This window comes from Amblyomma americanum, chromosome 10 (genome assembly GCF_052857255.1).
Source record: "Amblyomma americanum isolate KBUSLIRL-KWMA chromosome 10, ASM5285725v1, whole genome shotgun sequence".
NCBI classification, from domain to species: Eukaryota; Metazoa; Arthropoda; class Arachnida; order Ixodida; family Ixodidae; genus Amblyomma; species Amblyomma americanum.
The window spans coordinates 88,078,687-88,105,818 of NC_135506.1; the positions used below are offsets into that span (position 1 = coordinate 88,078,687).

Genomic DNA, 27,132 nt, shown 5'->3' on the forward strand with positions numbered 1-27,132 from the left:
AGCGCTAGTGAGGACGATTATAGCAAGCGTGGCCGAGTAGTCCAGTGATAGCTAACACTTTTTTGATCTTGGATTAATGTACCCATGGGCACGCCCACGCGCGGCAGCCAACAGCGGCTGGCAATAAGCGGCGGCCGCTGGATAATGCTATCGCGTTCTATTGTTACAGGCTGAGCGCTAACCGCATGGCAGCGACACGCCGCGCGATGAGCCGAGGGCCGCCGAAGCACTGTCGCTCATTGCGTCGCACGTGGCGCCCAGGTTCTGGGTTTGCAGAAAATTTCGCCCATTGCCCGCGGAAGTGCCGTGCGATACTAGCCAAAGCTAGCGAGTGCGTAACGTCCGATCCGTTTTGCAAAATGACTGAACGCTGAAGCTGCCGCAATTGAGCAACACTGAAAACACGCCACTCCAACGCCGAGTCCTGGCCCTTCGTGCGGTTTGCGCCAGCGGCAGCGATGGGCGACGGCGGGTCATCGCGCGACGTATCGCGAAAGAATATCTCCTCATGCGCGCGGTTACCGCTTTATTTTCCCGAGATGTTATAGGGGGTTCGACTTGCAATCATGCAGTAGTACTCACATTAATTGAAAGAACTACAATGATTTCATCACAATAGTTAACTGGACCTGAGGAGCAACATTTGTGAACGTGGAGCATTAACACGTGAATATCTTGCAGGCTACTATCAACGGGCATAGTAAACCTATAGGGGCAGGTATATGTGTACCAGCAATGTTCCAATCAGTGGCATTGACTGAAAAAGTAATTGCTTTTTGTTCTGAATGTATTGATAACTATCACTGTGTAGTCAGATGTGTTCTGTATATGACGAAAGGAATTTGCAGGCGTAATTGTAGAATAAGTGCTCTGAAGCTGCCTAGGCCACTAATTGTTAGCTGATTCCTCTCCTAAGTACTTATGCCTGTCAAGGGCCCAAGGAATTTTCTGTAGCATCCATATGAACTGTTAACTATGCAATGGACAAAACGCAAATGAGATACCCTAAGGACAAATGCAGACTTTCCACTGAAGCAATGCCTCCTTCATAGCCTACAGTGTACATGCACAACTAGCTCGCAGCCGTCAAATGCGCCACCATAATCTGCTTACTGAACACAAATTTTATTTCCTTATCATATAAATTGATTGAAACCTCACTAACACTTTAATCTGGGTCATATTTAGGTATCTTCAAGACTTGCGGAATTTCTCGCGCCTTTTTATTCTTTGTGTAGCTGATTAGCTGCCTCAGACGTGATGTGCTATTGCTATTGCAGGGTTTTACAAAAAGCTTTCCAGAAAACAGGTTCAGAGACACCACATACCCCTGGAGCATTACTTGCTGCTATAGTTGTACCAACTAGCCCCCTATCATTCGTTCCTCGAATTTCTGTAGCATGTTTTTAAAGGCATATAGACATCTCATTTTAGTTGCATCTTTTCTTTTCTGTAGTAATGCATAAAATATTAAAGTGCATGGATCACTGTGTGGTATTCATCTACTAGCACTAAATTATTTAGAATTGAATTTCTTTTCACACGCTGTTTCGGTTTCATCAACTGAACGATGGCTGTGACGTTTAAGAAGTGGTCAGAAATGTGAGGCACGAAAAAAACTGCAATATAAACACTGATACGTTGTTTTTTGTTATTCCAACATTTTAGACAGACTTGGTTAAGCATTGCTGTGAATTAACACTGTATATCAGCGATTACATTGCAGCTTTTTTCATGTCTCATGTGATCCAAACACTCCTTATGCACCACAGCGATCATTCGGTTGCTGAAACCAAAAGAGCATCAATGAGAAATTCAATTATAAATTATTTAGGGAAATACCATTGTGTGATGCTAATGTTTAATGCATTGTTGGAATTGGAAAAAAAAAAACACGCAAGCAAAAATTTGGTGTCTTTAGACTGTAAGGTTGGCTCCACAACCAAACAACTTTTCAAAGTGTGTTAAAGGTTTCCCAAAGCGCTCTATTCATGGTGCAATATGTGTTGACTGTAAAGGGAGCCCACCCATTATTGGGATCACACCAGTTAATGAATGATTGGGTCAGTTGATGCACTGTGTTCAAAGACTGCTACGGGCCTTTTAACATTGTCATTAGCGGGGCCATCTGTACACGCAGTCATCACTGTCTTAAATCATTATCATGACATTGTGTGGCTCTCTACATAGCTATGCATGTATCGTTTTAGTGTAGATATTTTTTTGTTTTTGTGGAGCAACAGCATGACTTTTTCTTGGCACTAATAGCATATCAATTTGTAAGCTAGGTTTCATCTCCTTATAAATTGCAAAGCTTGGCCCTCACAAGCTGTTTTCCTTTTTCACATGGAAGTGAAGTTTGTGGTTATAATCGTAAGTGTTCAACTTTCATTTGTGGAATGATTGACATTTTCACATGTATCTAGAAACCACTCAGTTCTGCCGTGAGGCTGCATTAATTTGCACCTAAGTGTTTTGATACACTCCTTACTAGCCGAAACAAATTTCGCTTGCCCACTTCACTGAGTAGACACACCAAGGCTTAGCACAGCAAGCAGCAAACAAATGGCTAAAATTTGAAAGCCTTACCATCTGTTCTTCTCACTGGCTTGCTCAAGTGAGCACCTTCAAAGCAGTGTCACACTCGATTTCAGCCTCTTCTGTGCTTGCTACTGCCATTTCAAAGCATCTTTTCACGAGTTTTTTCTCTGTTCTACAGCTGACAGGCAAGCAACTTTGAGCACAGGAGACTGTGAAGAGATCGGCACATCGTCACACCATGTCTACACCATGTCTGGCTTGCAGCCCACTTCTGAGTTTTCTGAAATGACCTGCTCTTCAGTTTTCTCGCTACCATGCATCGCTTTATCACATATTTTGAAACTTAGCTATCTGAGGCTTTATCTTCAAGAATATTGCTGCTGGCTGGACCCTGCACAAATGCTCCTTTGGAGGCTTTCTCAGTGACCGTCCTGTGACCCTGTGTGTTATTTTGAACCCCCCTGGTGACCTAGCTGTCTCGGAGCATGCTCCTGTTGTTAGAATTCCATTTTTTATTAGAAAAGGCATTTCTTGTCACACGTAACTCTTGTCATGTTTGGTTTGTTTTAGCAGTGAAAAGGCAATGCTTCTGCAGTGTAGCATTGTCACCTCCAGTGTATTGCAAATTCGGGGTTTTGTACTAAATGGCACACTAATGTGGTTTTTGAATGCTCACACATGGCTATAGTGATGAGTACTGTACATTGTAATGTACTGTGCACACTGAGTGCATGCTAGTACTGTACTGTCAGCAACAAATTAAATGTGAACAAGACAACTGAAATATAACTAGGAAAACAAAAGATTGCAGATGAGTGACACTGAACACTAGCGTACTTAATTTTATTTTCACTGGTGCGAAGGTGCCTCATGGAAGTCTTTATGCATCCTCCCTGTATTTCTTCTCTAGCAGCTAATATTTTTGTATTCTTGTGTTTGCATTACAAGTATCCTGTTCATGTTTCATTTGACGCCGATTGTTTATGAGTACCTGAGAACATCATTTGTCAGTGGCCTTTCATCTCAAAATTGTGTTGGGTTACTTCTAACACTTCTTGTGGGTTGGCCTGCTCCTCCTGTGTGCCTTAAATGTTTTGACAGGGATGTGTTTTGTTTTAAAATCTGTAGTGTGGTGTCTTTCTCAGTGACCCATTTTCAGATGCTAAGTCATGTTTGCTTTTGTCTCATCATGAAGAGTTCACATTGAATACATTTTGTTTGCAGGAACTGTTTAGTTCTATACGGTAGACAGCACTTCATACTGAGTGCCATTGGACCTTCAAATGCTCTGTAATGTCGATTTTATGGCATGTGAAGTGTTTTTCTGCTTGCAGCCATAGTTATTGCGTGAAATACTTTGACTCTACACTTCTTGTGATTGCCTTGTGCTGCTTTGCTGGTTTTACTCCAAGCCACATCTTTTTTTTTTTTTTCAGGTTTCATTTAGAAGTATTTCTAGAATTTTACATGTTTTATTTTGCTTGCTTGCTGTCGCTGCCACATATAAATTCTTACATAGTTTGGCTCGTGTTAGCGGCCATTGGCATTCCCCCCATTTTTTCAGTGTTTCGCGTGAAATTGTAGCTAGAAGCTCTTTGCTACTGTGCTTTTTCATGGACCAGTTGTTTCTTACTTGTTCAGTGGAGGTATATACAAGCAGTCCTGCAGTCATTGTGCTTTTTAATGAAATTCTTTGTTCTTCTGTTTTAGCATGTGCATCATTTTGCGGAATGTTTTTCTATGGTAGCCGACTTAGCAGTTGGTTCTCTTGTTTTCTTTCTTTTCATAAGTTTTTGAAAGTGACATATACCAGTGTGGGTTTTTGTTTTATGCACTGCTTTAGAGTGACAAAGGTCACTTCATATTCCTTCAATGGTTTTCTTGAGCGTGCCTGTTGTTAGTGCTATTTTGTTAAAGTGGTTAATAGCTCTAAGGTTCAGTGGATCTTTCGCTGGCACATTTTGAGATTCACTTAAGGTTGATGTACTGCCGGCCTTAGTCAGATAGCAGTGTGAAGTGCTAACTTTTCACACAGTGCAGCTAAACTGCAAGTTAGCAAAGTGTCTAAGAAAAGTTAAATATTTTTGTTGCTACTGACTGTTCTCGCAGAACTAAATTATTGTTTTTGTTCTGCAGCTCAGGACAATATTTTTACTTACAAAGTAAAGCGCTTTGTAAAAGAGTAGTATCTGTACCCATATGCCAATCTGACATTAATATCCCAATATTTTTGCGGTACTTTTGTCAGCATAGCATTGCACCCAGTTAACCAAACATATTTGCAATCAATTGAATGTAGAGCATATTGCTGTGGAATTTGGTTTATGTTTTCACACTGTATTTTATGAGGTGTGTATGCTTTTTTTCTGCTTCTGTCTGAAACTATACATGTTTATCTCGAGCTGGGAATATGTTCTGGAAATGCACTTGTGCTAAGCTTATGAGCAAAATATGGCTGAACACCTTTCTTGCTGCCGTTCTTGTGTAAATAATCGTGGCTAGAAAGGAAACCGACAGGTTTACAAGCGTTTTGTGTATGTTTAATTGGTTGTCGGTGGGTTGTGAAACGGGAAAGCCATTCCCATTACTGAGGTGACCCTTTTCCATGCAGATTTAATTGAAAGAAAAGAGCGCGTTGGGCATGCAGGGCGTGTGATGTTGTACCAAGGTGACACAGAATGGACCAGTTGGATCCAGCAGCACAGTCAGGCCGGTGAGGAGCCAATGCTGTGTAAATTACATTCTGTCAATGGTGCGTTGCCCCACCTTCAGCTTTGTGTTTCAGCTCATGTGAACAAGAATTTTTAAACGATGATTTCTGCTCAAAAGCATCTTGGAATGCAACCTAAAGGTAGCATTTAACACTCTTCAGTTTTTACGACATTTTTGCTTCCATTAAAAATAAATATTTCTCCACCTAAATGATATATTCAGGCTATATTAATGACAATTTGTTAGTTTTCTAATGCAATATTCTTAGTTGTTTTTTGGCAGGGACATGCCAGATTTCGTACAGAGTGTCACATTTGATCACCACAGCGACATTGAAATGCCACAACTAATCAGGTAAACACGCAAAGGATCTTATAAAAAAAAAATTTTATTTCGAAGGTGCACATAACACTTGAAATTGTGAAAAAAATGATAGTACTTCTAGTGGCAAAATATGTCTTAGCAGAAATGGTGGACTACGTGCTGCCCCCTCACTGTTATATGAAATATTATTTTCTGTGTTTGCTATATGGCATAAAAAAAAACTTTATTTGCGACATGAATGATGTGAATTTTATGTCAAACAGAAATCACTGCTAGGTGCAGCGCACCCAGCAAAAGCTGCAAGTTCACTTTGTGTGTACGTAGCATCTCAAAGGGTCGATGGTCATGGACGTGAAGTTTGAAAGGAACAGAACTGCTGGCCAGTTTGATTTTCTTGTTTGCCGTTCTGGTGTGTATCTTGTAGCCATCAAAGCAACAGCTTATAGAATCTTTACTCGGAGATGCACTGAGTTTTGAGTGTTGCTGGCAAATATGTTTGCGGAGGGTGGGGCAATGTTGTGCTCTTTTCTTCCTTCTCTTCCTTTGTGTTTCACCGACAAGGCGGGGGATAAGAGGGGCTCATTATGAAAAACATGATGCAAGCCAATAGCCACTAAAACTAAGGACCATAGGGAATGTTTTTTTTTTCAATTTCTGGTGTTGATTCGTTGGAGATTAAGAGCTCAATTAATTTGTCACTTAAATATAACTGATAACAAAGCAGAAGAAATAACAATCACATGCCACCTGTGGAATCTGAACCTACAAGCTCTGAATTTCACGTCCTGTGCTCAACCAACTAAGCTACGGCGACGGCTGTCTAGTCTCCTGCTTTCATGGGTATTCACCGACTGTTGCATAAATCAGAAAAAAAAATTTAAAAATTGTCTCGTCTAATCGCACATTTCTTCGGGCTAAAATTTCATACAGAGGTTGTATGTAGTGGTAGGTTTTGTTTTATACTACATTAAGGTAGTGTGCTTGCCGGATTCAGTCAGAATTAATCTAATACCACCACAGTTGGCACAGCCACAGTAGGCACTAGAATTACCTCACAAGCGGAACAGTGTGCCATAGCCTTAACTATACTAACGAGGCTCCCAGATATTTTATTGTTATTAATACATTGACATTAAAAGGGTCTGTGCAAGCAGAGGTGGTGACTACCGTCATGTGTGTCATGTGACGCGGTGTGAACCTTGTGATGTCATTACAACGTGACCACCGGATTCTGAGCAAACTGCCCACCCTTGCGGGCAGCAGTCAAATTAGTGATTGTTTGCGAGAGGTTGCTCGGCAGGAGAAACCTGGGTCTCGCAAGCCCACAAGCTATGTTCGAAACAACCGCCTGCAGGGGCAGTGGCGCATTGCTTAACCGCTGCACCATTGTGCCAGGAGTAGTATGAGGACTGCCACTGACCTATAAATGTAATGTAGAGAGTGACCAATTCCACATATATCGGCATTTGCTACAACAGAATCAGCAGCAGAAAATGCGAACTTAGTCAAGCGATCTACCGAGGATCACCTAAGAGTTTTATTGCTAACTCTAGATGGTCTTTTGCAACTAAGCACAGGGACGCATCTCCCTTATTGCATGGCATGTTACATTGCACCCATCACATCCCAAAACCCCCTCGTCTCGACACCTGGGCATGTGTCTGTCCCTGGCAATGGGCGTGTTCATGTGACAGCCTAAGGACTTAGCCTGCATGTGCCAGCGGAAGGCCATTTCAATCCCGAGGAGGCAGCAGTCTTCCCTTTCGCCTATTTTCACATTTTAACGCGACATTACTGGTTGTCTCCACCGCCTCAGAAAATCTTCCTCGACAAGAGGCAGCCTTCTGGCACCAACTCCAGACTAACACGTTCTCTCATCCTGCACCTAGGCACACTTTTATTCCACCCTCTACCATTCCACATGAAAATGGCGAAGTCCTCCCTCAGTACCCCCCTCACCCCGCCTGTCTAGTACGGATGACCAGCCTGACCTGATCACCAGCCACATAGCAGCAGGAAATGCGACCCTGGGCTAAGGGCTCCATCCCTTTGAGCATCCCTCCGAACTTGGTTTCCAAGAAACGTTATTAATGCGACAGCATTAGAGTTGTTGCCGCACCAAAACCTCTCTGGTGTCTGGTGTTCCAAAATTCGCTGATTAGTTGAGAGAGTTGACATCATCACAAACTGCCCTGATGGCTGATTGGTCGAGAGAGGTCATGTCACATTTTGACGTCACCTTCAACCTGCCCATTGTGGCGGGTGGCAGTTAAATTAATGATTGGTGGAGGGAGGTCATGTGTGTGACCCTGAGACAGTATCACAACTTGCTGACCATGATGTGCACAACATAAATGGTAAACATAAATGAAAATTGAAAAAAAATATGATAGATCCAAATGTCGGCACCGCCACGCCATAGCAGATACCTGCTACTGCAACTAACAGTCCGAATATGATGCTTAATAGACTGAAAATTGCAAAGAAACTGACTGAGTCATGCACACAAGTTGCAATGGAAGCTGTGACAAGTGTGTCCCCACTGTTTTGTTTTCTCTCTCTCTCTCAGCCCTCTGCACATCCTCTGTTCTGAAGAAAGAATGGCCAGCTCCAGAGACCACGACCTTTCCTGCAACCACTGACGAAACAGATCGCTCACCAGCACCTGCCGCAGCTACCGGTGAGCTAAATTTAATGTTTTTTTAAACTGCTTCCAAGGTGCATGCATTACGAGCTGGATCAGAACTGCCCATCAACTAACTGACGACAGGCAGTTGTGGAGACTTCCAAGTGGGATGCGATATTTGGTCTTTGCAGTCATCATTGATGGTGATGTCCAAGGCACTGTAGAATGCATGGGCTTCTTTGGGAGTGAAAAGTTGTGCTAATCTTGAGGTGGTTTTGAGGAGTGGAGCGGTTTGGCAGCTCTTGAGCTTGCCTGCACCTGGTGTTGTGAGAAGGAAGAGGTGATGGGCTAGTGTAAAAAAGTATGCAGGAAATGTCACTTTAAGCTGTCCACCTATCCTTGCTGTCCCTGCTTGCCATCTGTGCCATCTGTGCTCGCCGAAGGAATGAGCACTCTACCATTGAGGCTGCGGAGAAATGCAAGGTGGAGAGAGTGGCTGTGGGTTTGGTTTGAAACTGCTTTCTCGGCTATTTTATCAAAATTTGGTGCAGACAGTGCTGTTTCATGCAACTGCTCGCCCACCCGCCCCTTGCGTTTCTCCCATGAGCTTCTCTATAGCCTCCCTGCATGGTAGAGTGCTCGTTTGTTGGGAGCGTGTATTATGGCACTACTGGCATCATTACTGTGAAAGCTCGGAGTTTTGGTTTGCCCTCGCCACAGACAATGAAGATTTCCGATGAATCTTGAACGAATCAGGCAAGTACTCCACCAGAACAACCTAAAACAAAACTGACCGCCAAATGCCACATTTGCGCGAATTTTGAGCGCTAACGAGAAGGCAGTTAGGCTGAGGGAATTTTTTCGATTTTCTCTTATCTACACAACAGTGAGTATGTGTAGTGTAAGCAAACCTTGAACGGAAGTTGCCCGCACTGTCAATCGTCAGTTGTATGGTAAATAAAATAAAATGTAAAAGTTGATTACGCAACTCATAAGCAACACTTACCTAATGAAATAAAAAATCAAAAATGAGAATAGACAAAATAAAATTGAAAACAAAAATAAGCAAAACTTTGTGTGAAAATAAAAAATTAAAGTAAAAGAAGAAAAGTAAAAATTTTAGAAAAATAAAATGGTAAGAAAGGTAAAGAATGAAAAATTAAGGGAGAAACAGAGGAAAGGGAAAGGCTTTCACATTTCCCCTCTTAAGCAGACATAAGTACAACCCTGTAATTTTTTATGGTGGGTGAGTGCCAGGTAGGAATGTGGTCGAATGGTGAGGGTGGTAGCTGTGCGAGGACCCTCCTATGCTACCTATGGCATCAAGGCTACCTGATTTGAGGCCGTCGGTAAACTATTAAGCATACAAGTGAAGGGGGAAAAAAAGGTGTTTGTTGTGGCAGACATGGCAGAAGACAACGGGCGTTGAAACCAAGAAGCGAGACCGCTGCAAAATTCAGAGGTCGTCAGTTTACACCCCTCCGAAGGCATGCATTTTTTTTTCTGTTTTCTTATTTGTTATCTTTAAGCAATAAATTAATTATACTTTTAACCTTCAAATAATTACCACCAGAAATTAAAAAAAAAACATCCCCTAGGCTCCTTAATTTTAGCGACCTTCCGTCGTCACGTCATGTTCGTGTTTCACAGAGTAACAAAAAAGTCAAAGTCACTGGCTGTGTTGCTTGGTGGATCATTTTGAAAACAAATAATATTCCGAGTAAATAATGTATCCAGGCCTCAGGAAAGCCTGTTCATCAGTTTTGCAATGAGGCACACCAGTACAAAATTTCTGACAAGCTGTCAAAACAGATGCAAACTGTAGTATTAAAATACCAGGATTTGTGAAATTTACACCCTGGAGATTGCAGAATCATTGTCTGTTTAAAGGATGGACAGCACGCTACAAATTCAGTGAAAAAAAGATTGACATTAGTACGGTGGAAAATTTGTGAAAGAAGATGGGCAAGGACTTGTTAGCACGTCCCAAATCTTGCCTGGGTGGCCAGAGTAGAGGCGAAGAGTTTGAAGGCGGTAGAATGAGCAGAACATGTGCTTACACAACCAGAGGTAATTTTTACTATATTTCCTTGCCTTGGCACTGCAGCACTGGTTCTTTCAGTGGCAGTCTTTAAGCAGCTTTGCATTTGCAATGATAGCATTTCCTATAATATGTCAACAGGGCAGTGTGAAATAATTGTAACAGACAATTAGGCTCAACATTAAAAGGCTATGACACAACAGCGTCAATGGGTTAATGTGCATAGCAAGTGTGGAACTTGTCTCATTTTGTATTTTACATTCATAGATGACGGCGAGTGCTCGTATCACTGTTGTAGTGGTGCAGCAATTAAGTGTTGTGCCACTTCCCTGCTGCGACCGGCGGGGCTTCTGCTACCCAAATTGCTCTTCCCGAGCAGCCTCTCGTGACCAATCATTAATGTAAATGCCACCTGCCATGCGGGGCAGTTTGCTCATGATCCAGTGGGCAGGTTGAGATGACACCACAAGTTTGCGTGACCTAGAATTATGTGACAATGTCCTGTGACAGCCCATTATTTTTTTACCATGGTAGGTTGCGGGAGGCAGAGCAGAATCTTTTGCTCCAGGTTGGCCATAGGGTGGCCGCACTGGGTGGATACCTATCCGGTCAATTTTTTGCTCTAACACCGCCGACACCAGATTTCTTGCAGAATCGAAACCTTAATGCTATTGTGTTAAAAACTTGCAAGAGGCACCTACAGCGCTGATCTGGAGAAAAATTTTTGCTTACACAGCAGTTCACTGTTTAAATTAGTTGTAGACTTGCAATGAGAGCTTACATTATGGTGGATTTGTTTGAAAATTGTAATCTTTTTGAACTTTCGTCTCCCAGTTTTATGCTGCATACCTTTCTGCCAGGAGGCATAGAATTAAAAATTTTAAAATATGCCCTTTGAGTGATAACTGAAAGTTAAAAATAATGGCTCAAGCAACGTTCTATTATTTCAAGTTGCTTTTTATTATGCCTGTGCAAATAGTGGTTTTCTGGTTCTGGTTTATGGCGGCTTAATGTCCCAAAGCAAATCTGGCGATGAGGGACGCCGTAGTGGAGGGCTCCGGAAATTTTGACTACCTGGTGTTCTTTAACATTTACTGACTTCACACAACCGCTGCGGCTGGGATCGAACCCACTTCTTTTGGGACAGCAGCCAAGTGCCATAACCACTGAGCCACCGTGGCGGCCCCCGGTTTTCTGGTTCTGAGTGATTAGTAGTCCTATTCGAATAATCTTGAAGCGAATATTACAAATATTGCTGGTGCACACAAAATGTTTGAATGCCAGAATAGGCACTTTCAAAATCATTGTTTTTTTCTAACACATAAGGCCATTGCATGAAAAAGGGAAAGAGTGCATTGAAGCATTGTCACTCTCATTGAAGCTGTCTCGACTTTCTTCGAAAATGGCCATCGGGAGTTATTGTGGGAGCTGACCTGCTTTCGAAGCCAACGTATTTGTGGGGTGTGGGACCTGTCTGTGGGACCTCCTACAGCTGCTCTTAATTGTGATTGGATTGTTACACAGCTGTTGCTTTTCAGCGGTGACTCGATAGACACCTGCTAGGCGTATGCGTTATTCACCTGCATGCCCAGCACCACCCCAAATCAGGTGCCAGAAAGGGGCACCCATCTCAGTGCGTGTCATGCTATCTTCCTCTCATGATTAAGAAAATTTCACACAGAGAAGAGCTGCTGCGGTATCTGCAGTCAGCCCAGGCTCATTCCGCGGAAGCCAAGGGAGCCACATATGCTCTAATGATGCATGCTGCCATGCTGGTTTTGGCATATGTGTGCCACAGGTACCTCCTTGCCAAGTTGGTTACCTTCCCAAGGAGGTACGTTGAACCCAAACCACCTGAAGCAAGCGTTCCTGAAGCGTTCGCTTAAGATGACTACTTTGGCATTTTAGTGCCAAACATATAAAACGAATGAAGTATCGGATATTTTACTATTCGATCTTGTATTTGGAATTGTTTGCACAGGCCTAATTTGTTATATGTAACAGGAAAGTATCAAATTCTGATGGCATTTTTTTCGTACCCCATAATTTGCACAACGAAAAAACTGTGCATGCTGAGAAGCCCCGGCCATGCTTTTAATACACACATCTGTGCAATTTGGTTCTGTGAGAGGGCATTTCTCATCACTCTGTTTAATCATACTCCCACATGCCTCTTTTGGAAGCACTGTTCACTTGGCAATGTCTAATTTTTGCTTGCAAGGCATTCTTTGTAGCTTAGCTTAACACCATTACTAGCCGCCACCCGTCTACTGACCCGAAAGATGCGTTTGGGGTCTTGGCTGCAGTGGTTTGATTTTGGTGCAGGAGAAATGCTAGAAACTTGTGCACAGTGCAATAGCAGTGCACTTTAAAGGGGCTGCGAAACACTGCTTGAACGGATGCCGGTTATGCTTCAGATGGATTCTTTATGTCACACAGATGCTGACTCAAAAAGAAATACGGGAATCGATGCATAGGAACAGGAGTTATTCAACGAAGAAATTTTAAAATACAAGCAAACAAAATGCTGTTCTCAACTCGATTTTCGCGCAGCTTCCCATTCCGATTTCTCTCTCCCAGTGACGACACCCAGGGCGACCAATCAAAACAGCCTATCTTAGCACGTGGCGGAAGTTTTCACTCCATGGTTGCCTGTTCTCTGTAACTCGTTCATGCCAAGGCTGGCAGCGCCGTTTGCATGGTTACAACAACCATGTGAACGCCTAGCTGACCCAGAGATGCTTCACTATCACGTCGACGGTGTAGAAGGGAACACTGATCAGTGACGTTTCCTTACTTATGGATCCGAACTCGAGGTCAAGACACTGCAACAGTGTGACAGCCTGCGCAAGGTATCAGACACATTTAGCATAGCGCATACTGCTACTGCTTACCGCCAACCATTGCCCGTCACTCTATAGTCGCTCCTAGCACGCTGGTTGGCCACAGCGAGCAAGGAGCACGCGCTGTTGACGGGAAAGTGGTGCCATCTGGCGCCACCGCCCGGTGATTCTCCACAAACTGACAATGCACACTGCCTGCTAAATGTGAAACGAACGCATCCTTCCATGGGACCAAAAGGAACGCTTATAGAGTGCATTGGCTCGATCAGATCGATTCTGCAAAGCCGCTCTCAGATACATAGAAATTAGCCATAAGTGTTTAGTGCTAGGTTGTAGGATGTTTACAGAGAGGTGCAAAGTCCTTCGATGCAAAAAGTAGCCAGTGCCTCTGGTGGCAAGTTTTTGTTTTACTTGGTCTACAGTGCTTTTATCTAGGGCAAACAAGCTGGTTTTGTTAATGTAATATAAAACACAAAAACCTGACAAAACATATCTCTAGTTATTAACCCAATTGGCAGTATATTTACTCTTTGTCCAATCATCTAGCTAGCGCAAAGTGATGTCATATCCGCTGGTAAAAACCACCACTGTATGGTGGCACCGTCAGCACCACAAATTTGTTTTTGAGCTAATTAAAATATTAAAAACCACAGTATAAGCGGTACGACCGATGCTAATAGCATCACTATAACTCATTCTATACAACCAACACGCAAAACAATGCACTGAAAATGTGTTTCGGGGCCCCTTTAAAGAATCCCAGGTGGTCGATATTGACCGAACCCTCCACTACACATTCCTCACTGCCTGAGTAGCTTTGGGACGTTAAACCCCATGAAACCAAACCAAACCTAACAGGATTACTAATTGCCGCCTTAATGCAGTCGCCTTTTTTATTTTCCTAAATTTTCATTTGTTTGTAAATTTGTTTTGTTTTGCTGAATCTGTATCAAGTCATACAAAGGTTGACATTGCTCTACTGTTGAATGTGAAAGCTTTTGTCAAAGTCCAGTGAAATGGTTCCTCTATTTCCGAGCCTTCAATTCTTTCCCCAGCAGGCAGCTGGTAGCTCTTATTCAATTGTAAATGGTAATTGTCAGTGGAAAAGGACAGCCTAGAACACAGATCAGCAAGCTGCTAGCCTAATCTAGCAGTTAGATATCAGTCTGTGTACTCAAACAAAACATTCAGGGGGCATTTTGTTGACCTAAAGTGTGGTGAGGCAAAAGCCTTTAGCAAGGTGTTGCTGCGTGTGTCACTGATGTGTGGTGTAGATGCTAATTAAGTACACAATTGTTTGTGGATCTTAAATGCTGGTGACACCGGAGGGCGTTTGGGAGGCATCCGTCTGATTCGACGCCTTTCCACAAGCACTGTCCAGCGTCCTTGACAAGGAGAACTACATATGCGCTGGCAGGAAGTAGCATAGTCGTTACCACGCTCCGCTGCAGAACGGAAGGATGGTGGTTTGAATCCTATCATGCACAAAAATTTTTTTTCTTAACGAGCTGAAGAGCATAACAAACAGACGGATAGACTGTATGACGTCACTTCCGGTAGGCGATGTAACAGATGGACAGGATCTCGACTGGGAGTATGAGCCATTAAAGGCTTTCGTCTTAAAAACTACCAGGGGCAGTTAAGGAACTTACAAATAATGCGAAAACATTGTAAGCCTATTGTGATTCTCTTTCCATTCCTTTTAAATTCTGTGAAATGCTGTGATGCTGTGAAATGCCAACATGGGAAATGGCACTGAGAAACATGTCTGCTGCCATTGCATATCAATAACTGGTATCAAACTGGAGAATGCAGCCTGTAGTTGCTCTCTCTCAGATAAATTCTGACGACTCACAAAGGGCATGCTTTTTCATTGGCACTCTTGGTGAGCCACACAGTGATAAATGGTACCTCCTTGTTCATAGCCATAAAATGCTGAGAGGATGCATATTGCACAGAGCAGCAGTGACAGCAGTGGTGGCTCATCGCAAGGGTAACTCAGTTGCCACAGTCACAGTAGGCACTAGAATTACCACACAAGTGGAGCAGTATGCCATAGCCCTAAACATACTAACAGGGCTCCCAGATATTCTATCGTTATTTGCTGCTGCTTTGCTGATCGCACGTTGACCGGAGTACCACCTTTAGCAGGCTGCGAGGTCGTTCGAAACTGGGGCTTAGCCCGCGAGGGGCGCAGCGGGTTTTACGGAGCTTCTCTCAAGCGAACACCCCTAAAGAAAGCCGGGCGCCAGGCCGGGGGCCGCTTGTACCCATTTTTACCGGTGGGTGTCCGGCGGTGGGTTTTGAACCAACTACCTCCCGCAGCCGAGACGGGCGCCAAACCAACTATGTAGGCCATGGCATTGGCATTAGAAGGGTCTGTGCGAGCAAAGGTGGCGACTACCTTCATGTGTGACACGTGATGCAATGCGAACCTTGTGATATTAATTCTACCTGACCGCTGGATTGTGACCCAACTGCCCATCCTAGCAGGTGGGAGGCAAAATAATGATTGGTCGCGAGAGGTTGCTCGGCAAGAGAAACCCCCTGGGTCTCACAAGCCCCACTGGTGGCTGTGTTTGAAACAACCACAGCAGGTGCAGTGGCGCATTGCTTAACCACTGCACCATTGTGCCATGAGTGATACCGTGTGAGGACTGCCAGCGATCTATCAATGTAAAGTAGAGCGTGACCAATTCGGCATATATCGCCATTAGCTACAACAAAATCAGCAGCTGAAAATGTGAACTTATTCAAGCGATCTACCGAGGATCACCTAAGAGTTTTATCTCTAACTCAAGATGGTCTTTTGCAACTAAGCACAGAGACGCATCTCTCTTATCGTGCATGGCATCCTACATTGCACCCGTCACATGCCTAAAACTGTCCTCGTGTGGACACCTGGGGTTGTGTCCCTCCCTGGCAATGAGCATGTTCATGTGACAGCCTAAGGACTTATCCTGCATGTGCCAGTAGAAGGCCATTTCAATCCAGAAGAGGCAGCAGTCTTCCCTTTCGCTTATTTTCACATTTTAATGCGACATTACTGGTTGTCTCCACCCCCTCAGAAAATCTTCGTCGACAAGAGGCAGCCTTCTCGCACCAACTCCAAACTAACACATTCCCCTATCCTGCACTTAGGCACACTTTATTCCACCCTCTACCATTCCACATGGGAATGCCCCAGTACCCCCTCAGTATCAGGCACACCTTGCCTGTCTTGTACGGACAACCAGCCTGACCTGATCACCAGCCACATAGCAGCAGGAAATACGACCCTGGACTAAGGGCTCCTATTCTTGGAGCCTCCCTTCAAACTCGGTTTCTAATAAAGGTTAATAATGCGACAGCATTTGAGTTGTCGCTGCACCACAACCCGCTCTGTTGTCTGGTGTCACGAAATTCGCTGATTAGTTGGGAGAGAAGATGACGTCATCACAAACTGCCCTGATAGGTGATTGGTCGAGAGAGGTCATGTCACCTTTTGACATCACCATGTCACCTTTTGACATCAGTGGGCGCAGGTCTAGATGCTCCAGTGCACGGCAGAGAGACTGTCTTTCGGCGCTGTAGGCAGGGAATTCACAAAAAATGTAGGCTGTAGTCTCATCACACCTGCAGATGGCACATACAGGGCTGTCAGCCATACCTATTGAGGAGTAGTGCTTGGTGAAACCTACACCAAGCCACAGGTGACACAACAAAGTTGCTTCATGTCGTGGTAGGCTGGATGGAAGCGAAAGCTACAATCTAGGTTCAAGGTTTTTAAATGCGAGAATTGGCCTGAATTCCACGTGGCAAGCATGATGTCCTGTGACAGTGGTCCAAGCATACCCTCTGCATTGGCTCTTGAGATGGGGATGGACACACAATCGCCCTCATGATGAGCAGTTCGTGTTGCCTCGTCTGCGCTGTGGTTGCCTGTGATGCCGCGGTGTCCTGGCAGCCATTGGTAAACAATATTGTAACCGTTGTTGATGGCTGTGTGGTGGAGCTCTCGGATTTCCGTGACAAGTTGTTCATAGGACCAATGATGAAGAGCAAATTGTAACGCATGGAGGGCTGCCTTTGAATCAGTGAAAACAGACCATTGATGGGGTGTTTTTTCACTGATATGTTAAATGGCAACACGAATAGCAGTAAGTTCTGCACCAGACGATGAAGTCCAGTGTGATGTTTTCACCTTCTAAACTATGGTCCTTATGGGGATGACTACGGAGCCCGAGGAACTGGAAGGGGTCACGGAGCCATCGGTGTATTTGTGCAGTCGGTGTCCATGTTTCTTATGCAAATATTCTAGAGTGGTCTGTTTTAGTGCTGTTGATAAATCAGCCTTCTTTTTAACTCCCGGTACGGAAAGAAACACACGGCTTTTGCAGACTCCATAATGGAGAAGACGGTCTAGAGGCTGGTGTAAATTGGGTTAGTAGGAAGTTGTGGTTAGTAGGAAGTCGTGATGGGCATCAATAATTTTCACAAACAATGTACTCTGCCGGTTAGCAGGAAGACTAGCAAGACGGTGTGTGGGAGTCCGAGAGAGGTGACGAATATGTGCTCTCAGGGCTTCGATTTTGACATAGGCAGTCACTGGATTCTCCTGAGCAATGAGTACTGTTGCGGCTGTAGACACGCATTTTGGCAGTCCTAGGCACGTCCGCAGAGCTTGAGCCTGAACCCTTTGCGGACACCGCATGTTCGTTTTCCACAAGTTTTCTAGTGCAGAGATACTGTACCGAAGGAATCCCATGAATAATGCGGTGTACAGCTGGAGCATCGACTGCACTGATGATCCCCACGACTTCCCTCCAAGAAAGGAGAGAACGTGAACAGTCGACGTCAGTCGCCTTTTCATGTACGAGACATGTGGGCTGCATGTTAGATTACGATCAATGATTACTCCAAGGAAGCAATGGCTTCTTTCATGGGGTATTGTTGACCCATTTATGCGTATGGGGTAATGGGACATGCTTTTGCGTATAAAGGCAACAAGGGAACATTTTTCAGTAGAAATCACCAGGCCTTGCAAGCGGAGGTAGGCCGCAAAAATGCTTGCCGCCTTTTGAAGTATTGCTTGAACTTGTGGTCATGTAATTCCTGATGCCCAGATACAAATATCTGCATACACTGAGACTCTCGCCAACTATGGTAGTACATCAACAAGGCCGACAAGCACGAGACTGAAAAGCGTTGGGCTAAGTACTCCACCCTGTGGGACCCCACAGGAAGTGTAATGTGAAGATGTTGGACAGTCCTCAATGTGCATAAAATTGTGATCGGTTTGATAGATAACTCTGTATCTAGCAGAACATGCGACCACCAAGTTCTGCAGCTTCCAGAGAGTCCAAAATCGCTTGATGAGTGACGTTATCATGCACCCCTTTAACATCCAGAAACAGCGCCGTGGTCAACCGCTTGAGATGCTTCTGATGTTGAACTGATGGCACCAGGTCAATCACGCTATCAATAGATGAACATCCCCGCCGAAACCAGGACATTACATCTGGGTATATTTGATAGTGCTCCAGATACCACTCAATTCAGGTAAGTACCATTCTTTCCATGAGTTTGCCCACGCAACTAGCCAATGCGATTGGATGGTACGATGCTAGGTCAATCGGCGATTTTCCATGTTTAAGGACTGGAACCAGATGACTTGATTTCCATGCGTCTGGAACTGTACCCGCACACCATGATGAGTTGAAGTGGTCTAAAAGAACACGTCGAGCCTCCTGACCATGGTTTTCAAGGGCAGAGTATGTTTCTCCATCGGGCCCTGGCGATGAAGACCGTCTGCAACCGGCCATGGCGGCGTCTAGTTCTTCCATGGAGAAAAGGAGATCAATTCGTGAATACCTAGATCTAGGCACTTCGCAACAATTCAAAGTTGTGGATTGGTTTCTGGGACCTGCTATTCTTGTGCAAAAATGTTCACCAATCTCCGCTTCGCTACGTCCTTGGTGAAGTGCGAGAAACTTGAATGGTTGGAACTGCTGAGGAGATGTTTGCAAACCACGCACCACACTCCGGATGCGTGGGAGAGGCTTTTGAGGATCCAGTGATTCACAGAATGTCTTCCAACGGTCAGCCTGCATGACTTGAATTCTGCGCTGGATTTCCTTCTGTGTGTGCCTTGCATCCCTTAAGTCGTGCAGCGACTTTGTGCGCCTGTATCTTCTCTCTGCTCTTAGTCGAAGTGATCGGAGGTGCTGCAGCTCCACATCGAAGTCTGTGAACTTTGGCATTGGAGTGAAGAAGCATCTCGCGTGTTTCATAGCCTCCTTGGTGCGCTCTTCAATGCATGTTGTAATGGCTTCTCTGCATGCTTCTTTCATAAAGGTTTTTAGCATAGACCAGTCTATTCATTGCAAACGTATGGCAGATCTGTATCCAGCGAGACCAGGAACAATAATATATGTGGGGATGTGGTCATTTCCATGTATTTCTGCGTCGGCAAACCACCGGACACGTCTCGTAAGGCACCGAGACACAAACACCAAGTCCAGACAACTGCTGTAAGACAGCCCGTGAATGTACGTTGGAGAGCACTTGTTAAGGCATTGTAGGTCGTGATCAGAGGCGAAACAAACAAAACTTTTTCCCTTCGAATTCATCCGGATGCCTCCTCACATGGTGTGATGCACATTAAAGTCACCAGTGACGATCCAAGGCACAGGTGTTACAGCCAACAAGTTCCTCAGTCTGTCGGCGTCAAACCTTGTTGTTGGAGATAAGTATGCACCCACAAGCGTAAACGTCAGGGTGCATCTTTTCACCGTTAAACAGACGTACTGGTTATAGTTGTGAGGGGAACCGTATGGTGCACATAAGTAAGCTCCCTTCGAATGTAGAGGACAACCTTGCTCTTTCCCCTGTGTGTGAAGGATGAAAATGCTTCATAGTCAGAACTTCAGATGGGATTTTGTAAATTGGGCTCACAAATGACAAGGATTGGAAATCTGTGTTTATAGACGTATTCGCAAATGTCCGAAATGCGGGAATTGAGTCCATGGACATTCCACTGGAAAATGGATGCTTCTCTGACTTGGCTTTCAAATGGTAATGCTGGGAGAGCCATTGGGTCTGCTACTGGAAAGCTGCAAGGACTGGATTTAGTGCGTCCAGTACCTGCAATACATTCTATGCTGCTGGCGAGTGAAAGCTAGACAGCATCACAGGCATGGCATTTATAACGGACCTCAAGATGGTGACCACCTGCACTTCCCCATTTAGGGCTGGATCTCTGCATTGGGCTCGCTCAGCTGTAGGCGTGGGACAGTAAGGGTGTGGTGCTTGCTCATACACTAAGGTCGAGCGTGGCTGCGGCAATGGTGGCCATGTCACCTCTGAAGAACTCGTTCCGGCTTCACCAGTCACCAGGCTTACATTACTCTGTGGTGAAGGGTACAAGTAGCAGCAGCGATGAGGGCTTCCTTGCCACTGTCAGCCTTTCGTCTAGTAGTTCGTCGATGACGAGAATGATGCTGACGCACCGTAGCTGTGGCCTCTCTGTGTGCTGAATGGTCTCGCACCATTTGCGTCAACACCGCCCGTTCTTTTTTTCAGGCGGGGACAGACTTTCGAAGAAGCGTCATGAGGGCCACGGCAGTTGGCGCACTTCAAAACGGTAGTGCAGCAACTGTCACCGCTACGTGGTTCAGAGCAGTGTGGGCACGCTATGGTGTTATTACAAACACCACTTACATGCCCAATTTTCATGCACTTCTGGCACTGAAGCAGCTTCGGGACGAGTGGGTGAACTGCCTGTCAAAAGTGGCCAACCTTCATGTGTGATGGAATACAATCGCCCTTGAAAGTGAGCTTCATGCACCTTGACTTGCCGAGGCGCTGAACCTTAGTTATTTCTATGCTGTTCGTCGCTGATTCAATGAGTATCGGCAGGTCGGAGTCATAGATGTTCGCATCGATGTCGTAAATGACGCCAGTGGTTGTGCCATTGTTTTCAAGAGCAAACGGGGATGTCTCCGATCATCTTGATGGTGGCCAGACTTTCCAAGGCGCTCCGCTCTGTTACATCGATGGCAAGGAGGTTCCTTCAGCTGTTGATCCTGGCGTCCTTGATCACCCCCGGGATGCGAGCCTCGAGGAACACCGACATAGCAGGTTGAGGTTATTTTTTTCTTTATTGCCTGGCTTTGGCTCAAAACACTTAACCAAAAAAACATCGGTGGCCATTTTAGGTGCAAACAAGACTGTATGCGCCGATGCACCACGCGTCATGATGACGGTAGATGTACTTGATGAGGACGAGTCCCCACTCTTACGCAGTCTTCTTGGCTTTCTTGCTCATCTCTGGGATGAACCCGTCATCCAGCGAGGAGTCCTCGCTTGTGGTTGAGTGCAGCACTGTGTCCTGGCTGCTTGCCTCGCTCGATTGGTAGAAGCGCTTCCTCTCGGCGGCTACAGCCGACCCACCGGGTTCCAGAGGAGGCCTGATGTCCTCCACTTCCATCGCCGTCACGAAGAGGGAGCAGCGCCTCCCTGATTTTGAGAAAAAGTGATAAACTTCAGATGCAAAGAGATAGCATTCTGGTCTGGAACAACTTTGCCTCCTTCCTAACTGCTTCCAAGATAAGTGGATTGCAACCTGGATCAGAACTGCCCATGGATAAACTGAAGACAGGAATTTGTAGGGACTTCCAAGTGAGATGCGATATTTGGTTGTGGCAATCATCATTGATGCTGATGTTCAAGGCACTCTAGAATGCATGGGCTTCATTGGGAGAGGAAATATGTGGTAACCTTCAGATGGTTTTGAGTAGCGGAGCTCTTTGGCAGCTCTTGTTTGCTGGCACCTAGTGTTGTGGGAAGGAAGTGGTGATGGGCTAGAGTGAAAAAGTGCACAAAATGTCACTTGAAGCTGTCCACCTTTCCTCTCTGTCCCTGCTTATAAACTGGCTCCTGACCCCTCTTGCATGTTGACCTGCTTTTTCATGCCTTTGCTGTTTGGGCTGTAGTGCATTTGTTTTAAAATTTGAAACGGGCACCAAGGCATCTTCTTGAACTGGTCACTTCCAAAGTTAAGGCCGTTTTTACTTTTGTCTCATTGCAAAGAGTTGTCATTGAGTGCATTTTTTTCAAAGAGAGATTTTGATGATTACTGGAGCGGTGTGCATTACATGCAGACAATAGGTTGCCCCTTGTGCCATATGTCATGGTACCTTCAAATGCTGCATAATGTTGGCACTATAACTTGAGGTAGCCGTAGCACGGCAAGATGGCAGGCCCATGTGCAGTTTGAATGTGACTGTGGTCTTAATGAAATGATGACAATCCTTTTTCTAGAGGCAGTGGGGGATATATGTTGATGGTGTCAGAATTGTCAACCTAAGCAATCAAGTTGACTCCTATGGGCAGCATTTCAGTGCATATTCGTAAAGCATCTGTGTGCTGTGCATGCAGTGACCTTTTCATTGAAACAACGATTTCCTGAGGCTGGTTCATTTCAACACTTATTGCAATTTGTTGCTTGAAAATTCTTCACATGGATCGGGATATTTGTAGCTGTGGAGGTTGGCATACAGCTGGCTGTATTTTTGTGGCCATGCCATGTCTAGCAATTGACCAGGTCTGCACGTCACCATTCTTTTTGAAAGCAGCCGCTGCAAGCTGTACTTGAACTGCCTGAATCATTGCTGCACGCCTCTGGAACTTCAGGGAACTTGTGCAGCAAGTGCAGTCAAATCAAAGAGACCTGCAGAGTTTCTGATTGAAGCCATGTGCCTCTGGAATGAAGGGAGAGAGGTGTTGTTCAAAATTGGACCGACACTTGTCAGGCATCCTTGGCGTTTTACCAACCTCTTAGGCAAATCTTTTTTGTACCTTGTCTGTCTGAAAAACTTTAATTCATTCAAATTTGGTGGAGAATACAGTTAAGCTCGGATATATCGTGCTTTAAGGGGATCACAAAATACTTCACTATATTGATAAATTTGTATAAAAAGAAATGGCAATAAAAAGCTTATCAATAACCTAGAAGCAAGAATAAATTGCATCGTCACTAGTGATGAGCTTGCTGCAGTGACAAGCCCAAGGGCATACGCAGAACTTTTTGCTGGGGGAAGGGCGAGGGGGGCATCGGATGGCCGGGGATGGGGGAGGTGGTAAGTTAGCACCAGTAATGCACTATTTTGTGGTCTGAACTATGCACATTAAACAAAAATTTGAAGCAGCAAATTAGTGCTGCTTCAAATTTTTGTGCTAGTCTTGCTAGTCTTGCTAGTAGTGCTAGTCTTGCAGAACATACATTGGAATTTATTGCTGAACAAAGAATTAAAATTATTAAGTAAAATGCAAAAAGTTAGTATCCCTTCGTGAAGAAGAATGGTCAGTCTCACTGTGTGCGGGTTCTCGATTCACGTGAACTGATAACCAGCACACAACACAATATATTCACCAGCATGTAACTGCAGTCCGCCAGTCTTTCTTCAATAGCAGCTGCAGACGTCTCGGGTTTATCGGGCAAATTGCTTGATGACATGAGTGATTAAGTGGTCCTTGTGCTTTATTAAGTGCTCCAAACGATGGACACTCATATTAAGGCCGTCCAGCCTGTCATTCGTCATTGTTGAGTGCAGCCTGGTTTTCATTCTCCTCTTTGTACTAAAGGAGCGTTCGACAGTGCGAGTGGTCACTTGCATGGCCAGAGCTACCTCAATGGCTTTTGCAACAGCGGGGAAGAATGCCTTGGCCTCAGAGTGTATTATTTCTGATGAGTCTCCAGTTTTGCTTCTCCACATCTTGTACCACGAGATACCCTCTTCCTTAAGGTTTTTGATACAGTGAAAGCCTTGTAGTTCTATAGCAAGGGCAACGAACTTAGCATGGCTCAACTACTTCATTTTTGCTGGATGCAGCTGGAGAAGTCTGAAGCTCTTCGCATTGCTTTCAGAAATGTGGCGAGTCAAAGAGGCAGTGAGAGAGTCCAGGTAAGGCACGTACATTGCCACATAATAGTACCGTATTTACACGACTGTAAGTCTACCTATTTTTTTAAGTTTGAAAATCCGAAAGGGGGGGTCGACTTACAATAGCAATGAAAACATTGCAGTTTAAGTAGAGACGAGACAAACGAGATATCAGGCATGCTACAGCATGGTTGACATTTTGCCGCGTAGCTCCGTCACATCACTCTTGGTGCTGGCCTTGAGCAGCAGGTGCGAACAGAACTGGTGAATGTGAAGGACAAGCTCCCTCGTGAAAGATTTCCAGGTGTTGTATATGAGATAGACTGCGCCGATTGCTCATCAATATATATCGGTGAAACAAAGGACTTCAGGAGACGCCTGAGAGAGCACCAGAACGACGTCCGAAACCGGAAAGCAGCATCTAACGCCATCGCCGAGCATGTGCAAGAATCCGGCCACGAGATTAACTGGGATCAAGTAAAGATATTGACAACAGAAAAGAACACATCAGCACGGCAGAATCTTGAGTCCCTTATCATACAGACATCGTCTAACACATTAAACAGGAACGACGGAACTCTACATCCTATCTATGCTAAATCATTAAAAACGCTACTGGGTGCTACAAAAGGACGAATCCGTGCGCCGATTGCTTCATAGTGAACAAGGGAGCCGTAGTGCTCCCGAAACGTCTTTTCATCTTTTGACTTTGGCCAGTGACCAGCAATCTGCATCAGAACTGGCATCCCCTCCTCGCGCGCGCAGGCAGCGGCTGATGGTGGCTATCGATAAACAGCAAACTGGCACCGCACATTCCCCACAAGCGGCTGCTGACTGTGGTTGCTGATAAGCGGCGACGACCCAATAACATAATCAACTTCTAAGGGAAGCTCAAGTGTCCGAAGTTTTCTTTTTACTTTCAAATGCGCGCTCGGCGCTCAAGGGAGCGTTGATAGTTGATGGAAGGGCCACCGTTTCAATTGAGGCGGCGCCCCCCGCTCGGAACAGCAGCGGTGCCGGGGAATGTCGGTAGCCGACGGAAGAGCTGACGCCTTTCACGCGTAGTTTCTCTTTGGCTCTGATGGATTTGACTACTGCCAGCCGCGTTTCACAGGTTTTTAAAGCAGTGCTTCGTGAATCATCCTTTGTACTACAGGTCCGTCAAGCGACCTGCGCTCGTTCACGGCTACATTCAAGATGGCTGCCATTTTTCACGCCGAAGAAATGAACAACCGCGCGCCGGGCGGGAAGTTCGACGTTCGCAACGGGTGATACAGGTGTGGCAGCTGCAGCGCAGAAAATTTTCAGCTGTCCCACGCGATGTCGTGATGTGGCTGTTTCCGAAGTGCAGGATATCCCTGGACGACGACGTTAGAATGACGTGCTGTGGGACCGCAGCAGCGATCACGATGGCAGCGCTAGTGAAGACAATGGCAGAAGCGTGTACGAAGAGTCCAGTGACTAAGCAACTACATTTTCATTTTGGAATGTACCCCTGGGCACGCCCGTGCGCGGCAGCCAATAGTGGCTGGCAATAAGCTGCGGCCGCTGGACAATGCTACCGCGTTCTATTATTAAAGGCCTAGCTTAATTAACCGACCTCCAAGTTATTTTCCTGAGATGTGATATGGGGGGCTGACTTAGAGTCGTGTAAATGCGGTAGTAATTTATTAAAAGAAGTACAATGGTCTCGTCACAGTTAACTGGACCTGAGGAGCAACATTTGTTAACATGGAGCATTAGCATGTGAATATCTTGCGGGCTAATATCAATGGGCATAATAAACCTTTATGGGCAGGTATACGAGTACCAGCACACGAGTAGTCCAGTGACTAATACATTTTCGTTTTGGAATGTGCCCACGGGCAAGCCTTCGCACCACAGCCGATAGCAGCAGTTAATAAACGGCGGCCGCTGGATAACGCTATCGCGTTCAGCTATTCAAGGTCAAGCTCTGCGGGTGTTTTGGCACAGTGGGCAAGTTTCTGCATCATTGCAACATGACGCAAGATCCTAACGCCAATGCGACATGATTACTAAGGTTAAGCAATCAATAGCGATCACGTAAATTAACCATAAATTATGAAGTTTAACCGTCTGAACACATTGCATATGAGGGACACCGTAGGGGAGGGCTTTAGACCACCTGGCGTTCTCTAACATGGGCTGCCATCGTACAGCATAGAGGCATTTTTGTATTCGACTTCATTGAAATAAAGCCAGTGCAGCTGGGATCGAACCTGTGAGCTTGAAATGAGCACGTAAACTGCATTGCCACTTAGCCACCACAGTGGCCCAATACTGACTAGGTTTATTATGTAACAGTGCTCGAATTTTGTACAGAGAATACAATACATTCATTTGCATTTGATGCATTTGCATGTAATGCATTAGTGACTGGTCATTGTGTGCAAGGTGATTTTTTTAGGAGCGTCAGCTCTTACTGTTCGCATTTGAATGTTGCTTGTCCGTACGAGATTTCAAGATGGTGGCTGGAAATCTCAGATCAGCGAAATGTGGCCCGATCATGCGTACAATCATTGAGCTGGCATGATGGCCGATTTGCCCCTATGCTGGCGTTCCGCTATATATGTAGTCTGAGCAGGTGCCGAGACTGGTGCCTCTTGGGGGCGCCATTGGTGACAAAATTGTGGCTCGCCTGTTTGGTGCAGAGGGTTCAGAGTGGTGGCAAACGAATTGGCACTATTCTGCGCACAAAGTTGTTAGTCCTGTTGAAGCCTAGTATATGTGAGAAATTCATACGGATGACCTTTGGTCCACAAACTATTATGGGGGCGACCTTCGGAGGGCCATGGCAGGGTAACGAGTGGCCGCAGAGGGGTGTGAATGGTATCAAACGAATCGAATCGCCGTTTCTTGATGTACACGTTCGTATCCGAATTTGACGAAAGCATTGGTAAAGACACTTTAGCTCTCTTCATTTATTATTAATATTTATTGATACTGTCAGTCCTGTATGGGGTTTTTACAGGAGTTGAAAAATAAAGGTGAATAATAAGTAGCACATCTTAATGCAGATATTTGTAATAATAATTAATATTTGAAATTCATCTTTTGATTAATTTTGATCCTTGTTTAGAATGGTGGGTTCTCCTGTAG

General features: G+C 45.1%; 1 protein-coding gene across 4 annotated transcripts in view; it reads left to right on the top strand.

Annotated features, from left to right (window-relative positions):
- LOC144106213 (uncharacterized) overlaps positions 1-27,132 on the top strand; it is a 34,462-nt gene that overhangs the window by 433 nt on the left and 6,897 nt on the right. For 2 of the 4 annotated variants that reach the window (XM_077638952.1, XM_077638953.1), the window contains exons 2-3: positions 5,153-5,293; positions 8,147-8,257. In XM_077638952.1, the coding sequence (XP_077495078.1) occupies positions 5,197-5,293; positions 8,147-8,257 (208 nt within the window). In that variant the 5' untranslated portion in view covers positions 5,153-5,196. Of the gene's footprint in view, positions 1-169; positions 5,294-8,146; positions 8,258-27,132 lie in introns of all 4 variants that reach the window. The other 2 variants (XM_077638955.1, XM_077638954.1) reach the window with 2 other exon arrangements.